The sequence below is a fragment of the Limanda limanda genome, chromosome 8 (genome assembly GCF_963576545.1).
Source record: "Limanda limanda chromosome 8, fLimLim1.1, whole genome shotgun sequence".
Classification (NCBI taxonomy): domain Eukaryota; kingdom Metazoa; phylum Chordata; class Actinopteri; order Pleuronectiformes; family Pleuronectidae; genus Limanda; species Limanda limanda.
In genome coordinates, this window is record NC_083643.1 from 2,331,796 (window position 1) to 2,344,950 (window position 13,155).

At 47.9% G+C, this 13,155-nt stretch overlaps 1 protein-coding gene across 1 annotated transcript; it reads right to left on the reverse strand.

Moving 5' to 3' along the window:
* Positions 1 to 261: 261 nt before the first annotated feature.
* On the reverse strand, positions 262 to 12,836 carry ldhd (lactate dehydrogenase D). The gene is made up of 11 exons (XM_061076140.1): positions 12,737 to 12,836; positions 8,617 to 8,729; positions 8,205 to 8,346; positions 7,972 to 8,113; positions 6,224 to 6,383; positions 5,899 to 6,098; positions 5,256 to 5,384; positions 4,679 to 4,806; positions 3,449 to 3,539; positions 3,206 to 3,317; positions 262 to 1,845 (listed from the first exon to the last, which is right to left on the reverse strand). Exons 1-11 carry the CDS (start codon positions 12,824 to 12,826, stop codon positions 1,665 to 1,667), a joined length of 1,488 nt encoding a protein of 495 aa, XP_060932123.1. The 5' UTR covers positions 12,827 to 12,836; the 3' UTR covers positions 262 to 1,664.
* Positions 12,837 to 13,155: the final 319 nt, after the last annotated feature.

Genomic DNA, 13,155 nt, shown 5'->3' on the forward strand with positions numbered 1-13,155 from the left:
CGTGCACGTGTGCGTGTAATTAGGTTGGTTTGATTCCGTCGGGCTCTTTTGTTTCTTCACAGTCTGCGGCTCTCGTACAGTCGCTCACTTCCCAATAAGGTGAAGTCCTCACTTCACCAGGTATTAATCTGTCCTGCTGGACGACAGCAGGTCCGTAAATGGTCTCGTCTCCTCACACGCAGGGAGACACGTCCTCGTACAGTTTATGGATAAATAAAAGACAACAGGCAGAAAACACAGAAGACCACAGGGCTGTGAATCTGTTGTCTGGTGATTTAATTCCTCCTCAAATAAACAGTGACTCTGAGGGTTGCACACACATTTTAAATAGACAATATTTCTACATTACAATCCAGAGCAGAAGTGTTTGGACAGGGAAGACATTTATTTTTTGTTCTTTCACATTCAATCTCAAATAAAATAAATACATTTGCATGAATATAGACAAAACTGTGCAGGAGATGAATCCAGTTGATTCGTTGGCAGTTTGTTTACAATCAAAGTTAAGCAGCAGAACTCACAGCCAAGCAGAATTTTATAAAGACTCCAACATTCAACCTGAAGAACTGGACTAGTCAATCTGAATAAATGATAAAACGTAATTAATAAATCATTTGGCGATAAGAATAATTCCTCTGGCAGAGGTTCATCCTCCAGCAGATTAATACGCAGACGTCTTTTCATCTCTTTAATCCGTCTGCTGCAGCGTTTCAGGGAAAACAAAGCTGTGGCCTCAGAATCCATTCACCAGCAACTGAAGCAAAACCAAGTCGTGAGAAACACCCAAATATTTACTCATGATCCACAGTTATATCTGAATAACTAACAAACAAAGAAACCACAATTTTTCACCTTTGCAACTCAAAGTTTGTTGTAATAGACGTTAACTAATCAATTATTGACCAAATATAAACTCTCCATAAAGAGCAGGGATTAGAAAAGTGGTATTTAGTAACACAGGTGTATTTAAGAAAGGCACAAACTTCACATTTATTCATTTGGTTGCTCAGGTTTTTTTTCTGTGAATTCTCTGAACACTTTGGTCTTAATTTGACCTCAAATCCATCGTCAGGGTGATAATTATAATGAAGACTGACAGTAAACAATCAAACAGATATTTATCATCTGACTCCGTGGACTACAGACGACCTGTGGAATGTTTCTGCTTCGTGCAGGAGGCTCCACCCTGGGTTTGGTCCCCGGGAGTCAACCTGTGTAACAGCTTGAACTTCTGACACGTCCTGGTTTTATCAAGTTTTCTGCTTTGTCCATTTTCTAAATGAGTATTAGACAGATTAGCTAATCCCTCACTGTCGTAATGTGTCATCTTACCGTATAATTAACAGTTTGATTATCCACGAAAAAGCGAAACATTCTTGATTTTCCATATTCAAATATATTTTTAGATCATCCCGTAAAAGCAAGTATAGACTGAAAATAAAGATGGACGACGCTTGACGCTCCACTTGTTTCACGTCGTCCATCTTTATTTACAGTCAACGGCGTGGAATCATCACAGATATTAAATAACAGCGTTGGTTGTGATCTTATCTTTCACATTTGATCGTTGGAAATAAGCAGCTTCATTGCGACATCAGTCTTTAAGCCATGCACGGTGAGCAGATCAGGAGATTCTCCATGTTCACTGACTAAAAAAACACAGTTCATATTTCTCGTGGCTGAAGAACTTTCCCAGGATTCATCAGGTTATCGGGGTCCAGGACGTCTTTGAGACCCTGCATGACCTGGATGGCCGAGGGTCCCATCTCCTCACGCAGCAGCGCTCTCTTCCCTAAGCCCACTCCGTGCTCCCCCGTGCAGGTTCCGTCCATGGCCAGAGCTCGCCTGCAGGAAACAAGCCTCATTACTCCACTGCACAATGAAACCTGGGTCTCCAGCCACGGCCTTCAACAGGTCAGTGATGTCACTATAGTTATCATTACACCAAAGAAAAAGGACTAAAGCTGAAGCTGTTATCAGACTTGGACTAAACCAGGTGATCCATACGACCAGCTTCGCTCTCCAGCTCCTCCTGGAGGATCCTGAGTCTCTCTCCCAGGACAGGTGGGATAAATACTCTCTGCAGTGACATGACTGCAGAGCCTCCAGAGGAAGGTGCCCCGGAGGATCCAGATCAGGTGTCTGAACCTGCTGAGCTGACTCCTTTTAAAGTGACGGAGCAGCAGGAGCTCCAGCTTCCTCCAGACGTCTGAACTCCTCACACTGACACTTCCTCTGAGGCTGAGCCCTGACCAGGAGGCTCCTTCTGGCTCCTTGTATCTGTGATTCAATTCAAGTCACTAACCTTGAAGATGGTAAACCTATCACCAAAACAATTTCAAAACTCAAATTTAATACCTAAACATATATAAATCTCTATTTTAATGGAAGAGTATGGACGGTCCTACAACTGCAATGTGGCGAAGGGAAATGGCTTCTTGCCTTGCCTTGGAGAAATTAACATATGTGGTCAGAGGGAAAAACAGTAAATTCAAGGAAATATGGGACCTTCATGCGATTTTTGGAAAGCGACCAAGTGGAAATTAATGAGTGAAACAGAATAAAATAGCATGGCCTTATAAAAAATATATTATTTGTAACTAACTAATATTATGAATAAGAACGTTATTTTATCTAGGCTTTTGATTTGATTGATTGGAATTTAATTTATTTGTATTTGTATAATTATGTCTTTATTTACTTCCATTTATTCTTATATTTTTATATATGTATTTTTTTTTTATTATTATTATTTTATTTAATCTTATTTTAAGTTATTTGATTTCTGCCTCTTTTTCTATACCCTGAGTGATTGATTGTGGGTGGGGGGTGTTCATAAACGTTTGTATGTCTTAAATGTTTGAATGTATGTTTCTAATATGTAAAACTCAATAAATATATTGTTAAAAAAAAAAAAATCTCTATTTTATAATCCCTGAGGACTGAAACCTGTTTGCCTCTGTGCCGGTGGTTTTCACTTTGTTCCGTATTATCCAACAACATTTGTAAAAGTCATGAACATTCACTGAAGCTTAGAACATGCACCTGAAGTTTTCATTAATAAATCCTGCTTTTTATCGATATTGTTTGTAAACATCTGACTTTCAACTACGGATGAGCTTCAGCAAAGGAGTCAAATTAAGATGATTCTTATGAAACTAGAACAGTTCACAAATCCGAAGCCTGAGTCTCAGAGACTTCTCACCTGGCCAGTCTCTCAGTGAACAGATGGACCCGGTGCAGCTCCTCGGGGTCGCTGGGGTCGACCACCACCAGGCAGTGGAAGTTACCGTCTCCTACGTGTCCCGCTATGGGACCTGGAGACAGACGCATTCATTCAACGGAGACATATCCTGCTCATTGATCATTTTATTGTAAATAATAAATAATCAGTGTAAGAAAACTGAAGAGGTTTTGTCTTTTGTTCAGTTTGCACATCACTGCTCACCTGTCAGTCTGTTTTCAATCAGGTCCTCTTTTGTCTCCACCAGGATTTGGGGCAGTCGAGAGAGAGGGACACACACATCGGTTGCGTAGGCCTGTACACACACACACACACACACACACACACACACACACACACACACACACACACACACACACACACACACACACACACACACAGCTAATTAGCTAATTGGTTGTAACAGTTATGTCTAAAACATGTCATTTCTAATAGTTTTTAAAATGTATTTGATTTCTGGAAGCCTCAGTGTCTTGTGTAGGGTTGCAAAATTCCGGGAATATTCAAAGTTGGAAACTTTCCATGGGAATTAACGGGAATATACGGGAATTAACGGGAATAAACGGGAATATACGGGAATAAACGGGAATATACGGGAATTAAGGGGAATAAACTGGAAATGTTGTGGGTAATTTATACTAACTGTATTTACTTTGTCATATACAGACATAAATATAAACATTTTGTTGTGTCATAGGCTGATTTGAGCCCTGAGGAAACTTTGGGCACTTGACTATATGCTTCTGCATCGTTGTGTCATTCTTAACATAGGTCTTTGCACAGTATTTGCAAATGTACACAGCCTTTCCTTCTACATTGGATGAGGTGAAATGTCTCCACACATGAGAGAGTGCACGTGGCATTGTTCTGTAGAATAAGATGAGAAAAAAGTTTGTAAAAAAACACTAATGCAATGCCAGAGATATAAATAGTTAGCCAAACAATTGGAATAGTCTGTAAACATATTTTACAATTGATGGATAAATGAATGGAAATAGGCTAGATGAACAGATGAACAATCCTCAATCAGCATGCTAATATATTTTCCCAGTAATATCATGGAAACTTACCTGACTAGTCCTTCACTCTACAGCAGGCCTCAGTAGCCCTGCTGTAGAGTGAAGCATGCTGGGAGTTATCTGTGCATGTGATGGAAGAATGCACAGTGGAGGGTTGAAACTCAACGTTCCATACATCTTTAAAATAGAGTTTTGAATGATGTTTTTATTGCTCAGCGTTTAATTTTGCCTAGTTTTTTTTTTTTTCAAAATTCCCAAAATTCCCGAGCTTAACTTCCCATGGAAACTTTCCGCCCCTTTGCAACCCTAGTCTCGTGGTCCTAAACCCTGGCTGAGGAACCTCCGGTCTGAGACCTTGTGTATTTCAGTGGCAGGTCCACGTCCCTCCGGTGAAGAGGCAGCGGAGGTTCTTTACCTTGCAGCCGGGCCTGAGAGCCAGAGCAGCGTACCAGGCGTCATGACGAGCTTTCCACAGACGCTCCCTCGTTTCTGCATCTTGAGCCCACTGGAAATCTGAGCCTCTGTTGCTCTGAGTGATTTCCTCTGAGACGACAGGAACACAGCAGACGAGTCACTGTTAAACTCCACGTCTGTAACATCTACTTTAAATAAAGATGGACGACATAAAGGCTCACAAATGTGAAGCCAAAGTGTCTTGATCGCCCCCTGGTGGCTGACTCTGTGTTAACAGAAGGGACATGGACTGAAAACTAAACTCAAAATCCAAGAACTCTTTGAATAGTTTTTTCTCAAAAGGTAATTTCTGTCATTTTAGGTTTTTCTTAACACACTGATGTTTGTTGGGTATTATTTTTCGGGTAAGTTTAATTTCAATTAGTTATTTGATGATATATAAATGGGCTGAAACATCATGATTGACAGTATCCAGGATATTTTTGCATCGGAGAGACATATTTTACCCATTTTCTGGTTTAAACTGATCTATTGACAATTAAATCCACAACACAATGCAGTTTGTGTCATTCACACACCAGTTGTGTTGACTTGTTCCTTCAGGCTTTGCTCAGAGCCGTGGAACTCCAGGAACAGCGTTGGCATCACAGGGTACGAGAGACGACTGAACCGGTTGCACGCGTCGATCATCACGTCATCCAGGAACTCTGGATAACACAAACACACACACACACACACAAACACACACACACACAACACACACACACACACACACACACACACACACACACACACACACACACACACAAGGAGAAACAACTGTTAGTGTGATGCATTTTAAATCTAAAACATACGAGTGTGCATGAGGCCTAAATAGGTCAATCTTCAGACTGTTGTTCAACATATTTCACATCTGCCAATAACTGATATCGATCTATTTTCACTGTGAGTTCTTTCAGCCGTTTCCCGCTGCAGGATTCTATTATCCACCTCCGGGGGGGGGTCGATAACGGTTCCTCTCTTCCTTCGCTCGCCCCAGCTGCTCCAGACTCAGCCTCCATCTCTCTGTGGCTGTTCTACCCGACAAATCAGCCTCTTGTTGGAATATTAGATTTAAAATTGAGCTTCATGTGTTTGCTAGACCAGGCCGAGTTAACCTGGGAATAAGACCGAGGTTCATTCCTACCCCGGCTGTATGAACCCTGGGCATCACCTCCTCACCAATGCGAGCGATGGGCACTCCGGCCTGTAGGACCTGCACGGTGCTGTCCACGGCGTCCTGGATGGAGGGAAACGAGCAGACGGCCGACGCCATGGACTCTGGGACGCCGTAGAGCCGCAGCGTGGTCTTGGTGATGATGCCCAGGGTTCCCTCCGAGCCCACAAACAGGTTGGTCAGGTTGTAGCCGGCTGACGTCTTCCTAAAGGAGGAAAGAGAAGCAGAAGGAGAATGAGGAGGTTTGATGCTGCATTCGACAATATATTCTTCTGTTTCCACGTGTTGTACCAGGAAGCCATGACATCAGTTAAAGGGTCAAGTTGTCACCTGGGGCGTCGGCCCTTCCCGGCTGTGTGTACCACGGTGCCGTCGGCGAGCACCACCTCCAGGTTCAGAACGTTTTCCCTCATGGTTCCGTATCGCACGGCGTTCGTCCCCGACGCGCTGGTAGCCGCCATTCCACACAGAGACGCGTCAGCACCAGGATCTGAGGGAGTAAACACCACCAGCAGATCAGTATAGGCAACTAAATAAAAATGTAGCCTCACATAACTACGCCACTAGACGAGCAATAGAAGGAAGGTTTTCACTCCCCAGAGCTAAAACCAATTTTCTGAAACGCACTGTGGGATACAGAGCCATGAAGTCATGGAACCTACGAGCAACAGAAATTATAAACGTGACACGTAAATGTATGTTCAAAAAGCAAATCATGAAACACTTGGGTACAGCATACCTGTGACACTAGATGGTGATGTACTGTACATAAATGTGTAGTATTCTCTTACATGGTTTGCAGTTTTCGCTTCTATGGAATTGGATATATCAGTGTTTTATATCATGACAAAGGTAAAATTGCATAACCACTAAGTTAATTTTTGATATCTGTAAAATTGTATGATCATTATTTTTATGTATTTTAATTAGGGCTGGGCAAGTTAACTCGTTTTACTCGAGTTAACTCAAGTGATGAGTTAACTCGATTAATTATTTTATCTCGCATTAACTCAGGTTTGATTATTTATTGTTTTATTGTGAAAGTCAGGCTTTTATTTTGTGAAAGTCTGTTGCTGACTGCTGCAGAACAGGAAAAAAGAAAATAATTGGCGGATAAACAATCGAGTTAACTCATCACTTGAGTTAACTCGATTAAAACGAGTTAACTTGCCCAGCCCTAATTTTAACTTTTGATATTTGTAATGTACGCATGTTTTAAATGTTTGATATTGGTTTTGTAATGTATGTTTTAAATGTTTGATATCTGTATGTATGTTTTAAATGTGGACCCCACTAAAAGTAGCTCTGTCTTAGGGTAGAGCTAATGGAGATCCTTCTAAATAAAAAAATAAAAAATAAACACATCACTAGTGTTTCTCACATTACTCCCTGAATCTTAAACAATCCTGGATAACTGACACTGAACTGATCAAAAATAATTAACTCTGTACTGTTTTAACATTACTAAATCCTCACTTTGTTTTCATTGTTATGCAACAAGGCCCAGGACCCCCACCTGACTTGGACTTTTATTCCGCCCCCACACCTCAAGGATGTGTTAAATTAACACATATATTATATTATATTATACTGCACTACATTGCATATTGCAATTTGACACTGTTTCGCATTTCACTTTTTACTTCACTTTTTATATCTTTTATCTTTTATATATTTTTATATAGATATGTTTATGTCTAAATAAATGCTACCTTGTATAAATACTAGAAAAGTGAGTAAATAAGAAGTACATAGTGAGTAAATATATATTGTTTTTTAATTATTATTATTGTTTTTCTTATGTGTGGTGTATTTATTGTGTTTTTATGTTTCTATGTTCATTGTATGCACCAATAACCAGAGCAAATTCCAGGTAGGTGTAAACCTAGTTGGAAATAAATACTTTCTGATTCTGATTCTGATTGAGATGAGAAATCACTTTGGAGCTTGTTATCTTGTCCAATATCGCCCTCTGCTGGAAGTATGCATTTAAACACCCTCAACACCCTCAGCTAGAAACTGATTTAAACAAAACAAAGAAGTGTAAACTGTTCTTCCTGAAGAACACGTCGACTGACCGACAGGAAACCACAGGCCGGTGTCTCTCAGGTAGGAGTTCAGAGCCTTCCGAGTCACACCCGGCTCCACCGTCACGTCGAAGTCCTCCTGGTGGAGATCCAGAACCTGGTCCATGTTCCTCAGACTGAAGCACACGCCGCCCTAGAGGATCGAACACGTGCACATACAGTCTAGTACATGAGTTGTGTACAAATACACATAATAGTCAACAACACACGCCTGTTCTCCTCACCTTCACTGCACTGACGCCTCCCTCCAGACCCGTCCCGGTGCCGAAGGGGACGATGGGCAGGCGGTGGCGGTGGCAGACCTGAGCCAGAGCGCTGACCTCCTCCACGCAAGCAGGAAACAGCACCACATCTGGAGGACAACACCTGGACAACAGCAACGAGACAACATATTCAGAGTCATCATAAAGAAATCATTTGTCTGTGTGCAAACATCATCACTTTCAAGATCGTGGTGTTTCCTTCGGTCTTTTGTTCAGTTATTTTTAAGCCAAGAATCATCTGCTGAAACTTTTATGTCTGTTCTCAAACCCCTGGAGTTGTAATGTCACACAACTCGACTTCGAATGGGATTTAATGTGTGGAAAAAGACACAACATGTGTGTGTGTCTGTGTCGTAGAGTGAAATCCACACACCTGTGCAAAGACTCATCTTTTCCATGCTGCTCTCTGACGGCTTCACCCAGTGAGACGCCGTCCTCACCACAGATCGACCTGAAGGCAGAGAGAGCACCGTCCAGAGACGCACACTGTGCACACACACAATACACAACACACACACACACACACACACACAGTGAAGAGCAGTGAGTCATGAGTGGGAGGATACAACGACAATACAAGATTGTGCACTTGAACTGAAAAGTGGTTCTGAAATAGTCTGTTTAGTTAATGCAGAGAAAACATGTGAGTCATCTAAACAGATTCTACATGTGAGTGTGTAGAATCTGGAGGACAGGGACAGGGACAGGGACAGGGACCGGGACAGGGACCGGGACAGGGACCGGGACCGGGACAGGGACCGGGACAGGGATGGGACAGGGACAGGGACCGGGACAGGGACAGGGACTGGGACAGGGGATGGGACAGGGACAGGGACCGGGACAGGGACAGGGACAGGGACAGGGACAGGGACAGGGACCGGGACAGGGACAGGGACATGGACCGGGACCGGGACCGGGACAGGGACCGGGACAGGGACAGGGACAGGGACCGGGACAGGGACAGGCACCGGGACCGGGACCGGGACAGGGACAGGGACAGGGACCGGGACAGGGACAGGGACAGGGACAGGGACAGGGAACGGGACAGGGACAGGGACAGGGACAGTGACAGGGACCGGGACAGGGACAGGGACAGGGACAGGGACAGGGACCGGGACCGGGACCGGGACAGGGACAGGGACAGGGACAGGGACAGGGACAGGGACAGGGACAGGGACCGGGACAGGGACAGGGACAGGAACAGGGACAGGGACAGGGACAAATGTATGTTCTAAAAGCAAAATCATGAGGGACAGGGACAGGGACCGGGACAGGGACAGGGACAGGGACTGGGACAGGGACAGGGACAGGGACAGGGACAGGGACAGGGACAGGGAGCGGGACAGGGACAGGGACAGGGACAGGGACCGGGACAGGGACAGGGACAGGATCCGGGACAGGGACAGGAACCGGGACAGGGACAGATCCCGGGACCGGGACAGGGACAGGGACAGGGACAGGGTCAGGGACAGGGACAGGGACCGGGACCGGGACAGGGATAGGGACCGGGACAGGGACAGGGACAGGGACAGGGACAGGGACCGGGACCGGGACCGGGACAGGGACAGGGACAGGGACAGGCACAGGGACCGGGACAGGGACAGGCACAGGCACAGGGACCGGGACAGGGACAGGGACCGGGACAGGGACAGGGACAGGGGCCGGGCCGGGCCGGGATCGGGACAGGGACAGGGACCGGGGACCTTTACGGGGACGGGGACGGGGACCTTTACGGGGACGGGGACGGGGACAGGGACCGGGACCGGGACCGGGACAGGGACCGGGACCGGGACAGGGACAGGGACCGGGACCGGGACAGGGACAGGGACAGGGACAGGCACAGGGACAGGGACCGGGACAGGGACAGGCACAGGGACAGGGACCGGGACAGGGACAGGCACAGGCACAGGGACCGGGACAGGGACAGGGACCGGGACAGGGACAGGGACAGGGACAGGGACAGGGACAGGGACAGGGACAGGGGCCGGGCCGGGATCGGGACAGGGACAGGGACAGGGACCGGGGACCTTTACGGGGACGGGGACGGGGACCTTTACGGGGACGGGGACGGGGACGGGGACGGGGACAGGGACCGGGACCGGGACCGGGACAGGGACCGGGACAGGGACCGGGACAGGGACAGGGACAGGGACAGGGACCGGGACAGGGACAGGGACCGGGACCGGGACCGGGACAGGGACAGGGACAGGGACAGGGACAGGGACCGGGACAGGGACAGGGACAGGGACAGGGACCGGGACAGGGACAGGGACAGTGACAGGGACCGGGACAGGGACAGGGACAGGGACAGGGACCGGGACAGGGACCGGGACCGGGACAGGGACAGGGACAGGGACAGGGACCGGGACAGGGACAGGAACCGGGACAGGGACAGGGACAGGGACAGGGACAGGGACAAATGTATGTTCTAAAAGCAAAATCATGAGGGACAGGGACAGGGACCGGGACAGGGACTGGGACAGGGACAGGGAGCGGGACAGGGACAGGGACAGGGACCGGGACAGGGACAGGGACAGGATCCGGGACAGGGACAGGGACAGGGACAGGGACAGGGACAGGGACAGGGACAGGGACAGGGACCGGGACAGGGACAGGCACAGGGACAGGGACCGGGACAGGGACAGGCACAGGCACAGGGACCGGGACAGGGACAGGGACCGGGACAGGGACAGGGACAGGGGCCGGGCCGGGATCGGGACAGGGACAGGGACCGGGGACCTTTACGGGGACGGGGACCTTTACGGGGACGGGGACGGGGACAGGGACCGGGACCGGGACCGGGACAGGGACCGGGACAGGGACCGGGACAGGGACAGGGACAGGGACAGGGACCGGGACAGGGACAGGGACCGGGACCGGGACCGGGACAGGGACAGGGACAGGGACAGGGACAGGGACCGGGACAGGGACAGGGACAGGGACAGGGACAGGGACCGGGACAGGGACAGGGACAGGGACAGGGACCGGGACAGGGACAGGGACAGTGACAGGGACCGGGACAGGGACAGGGACAGGGACAGGGACCGGGACAGGGACCGGGACCGGGACAGGGACAGGGACAGGGACAGGGACCGGGACAGGGACAGGAACCGGGACAGGGACAGGGACAGGGACAGGGACAGGGACAGGGACAAATGTATGTTCTAAAAGCAAAATCATGAGGGACAGGGACAGGGACCGGGACAGGGACTGGGACAGGGACAGGGACAGGGAGCGGGACAGGGACAGGGACAGGGACCGGGACAGGGACAGGGACAGGGACAGGGACAGGGACAGGATCCGGGACAGGGACAGGAACCGGGACAGATCCCGGGACCGGGACAGGGACAGGGACAGGGTCAGGGACAGGGACAGGGACCGGGACCGGGACCGGGACAGGGATAGGGATAGGGACCGGGACCGGGACAGGGACAGGGACCGGGACCGGGACAGGGACAGGGACAGGGACAGGGACAGGGACAGGGACAGGCACAGGGACAGGGACCGGGACAGGGACAGGCACAGGCACAGGGACCGGGACAGGGACAGGCACAGGCACAGGGACCGGGACAGGGACAGGGACCGGGACAGGGACAGGGACAGGGGCCGGGCCGGGATCGGGACAGGGACAGGGACCGGGGACCTTTACGGGGACGGGGACCTTTACGGGGACGGGGACGGGGACAGGGACAGGGACCGGGACAGGGACCGGGACAGGGACCAGGACCGGGACCGGGACAGGGACAGGGACCGGGACAGGGACAGGGACAGGGACAGGGACAGGGACCGGGACAGGGACAGGGACAGGGACCGGGACCGGGACCGGGACCTGGACAGGGACAGGGACCGGGACATTGACCGGGACCGGAACATTGTTATATGATAAGATATATAGTATAAATAAGTAATGAATAAATTAAGCTCAGATTGTGTTTCTATTATGATTAACTCATTAAATCACATTGGGTTTATCTAACATACATGATTAATGAGTTATTGTTCCTCATTGATATAAGAAATTGATTATTAATATTGTTTAAAAAAGTTGTGTTGAGCCACAGAGAGTTCAGGCTGCTTGACACACTGTCAACAGTTAGCTAACAGCTACAGTGAAGCTAACGTTAAGCTAACTTCAGCCTCTCTACTAAATTTACTACTACTCTACTTCATTGCTTGGTTAGTTGTGTTATCACTAGTATTACCAGTAGTATTACTCCTAGTACTACTACTGTTGTTGATACAGCAGCACTGGTTCACAGTTAGCTACTAGTAACACAGCTACTTCTGTATTAGCTCAGTTTGCTAATCAGCTAATTAACCTGTTGTTATCTTTGTTGATGCTAATTAAACAACAAAGATCGTCTATGAACACAGACAAACTTTGACCTTCTGCTGCTGCTGTTGGATTCTTCACGTTAACTCCTCTGATAAAAACAACCCGGACTTTAAACCTGGTAATAAAACACAAGGTTCAAAGTTTAGAGTGAACTTACTCTGGTGACGTTTCCAGAGTTAAAGTTAAAACTCTGCAGGAAACGATGGAGACAAGAAAAGTGGATCCGACGAGTCAGGAGAGAAACCATCGTTCACCTGCAGCTAGCGAGTGAAGCTAACTGCTAGCCACACCGGGAGATCCGGTGCAGGGACTTCACAATAAAACACAAGCTCATAACATAAAACACCCGACAAAAATATACAGACAAATAATATACAGGACAGTAAAGTAGTCTCGATGTGTTTACATAAGCATCACATCAATATCTGTTGTATTGTGTTGTATTTGCTATCTGTGAAAGTTGTGATATTTGTTGTTACTTGTGTTTCAGTAAAGTCTTAACGTTTCCAATAACATTTTATATATTTTATCTTGAAGTCCACATGACTGGCTTCCGGTCTCAGCTCGGGGTCTTGA

Bases quoted from the DNA above. Each gene is read 5' to 3' on its own strand.
- ldhd (XM_061076140.1), bottom strand. From the start codon at position 12,826: ATGGTTTCTCTCCTGACTCGTCGGATCCACTTTTCTTGTCTCCATCGT. The intron at 8,730-12,736 runs GTAAGTTCACTC...GTGTGTGCACAG, and splicing joins ACTCTGGAAACGTCACCAGA to TGTGCGTCTCTGGACGGTGC. The intron at 8,114-8,204 runs GTGAGGAGAACA...TCGATCCTCTAG, and splicing joins GAGGCGTCAGTGCAGTGAAG to GGCGGCGTGTGCTTCAGTCT.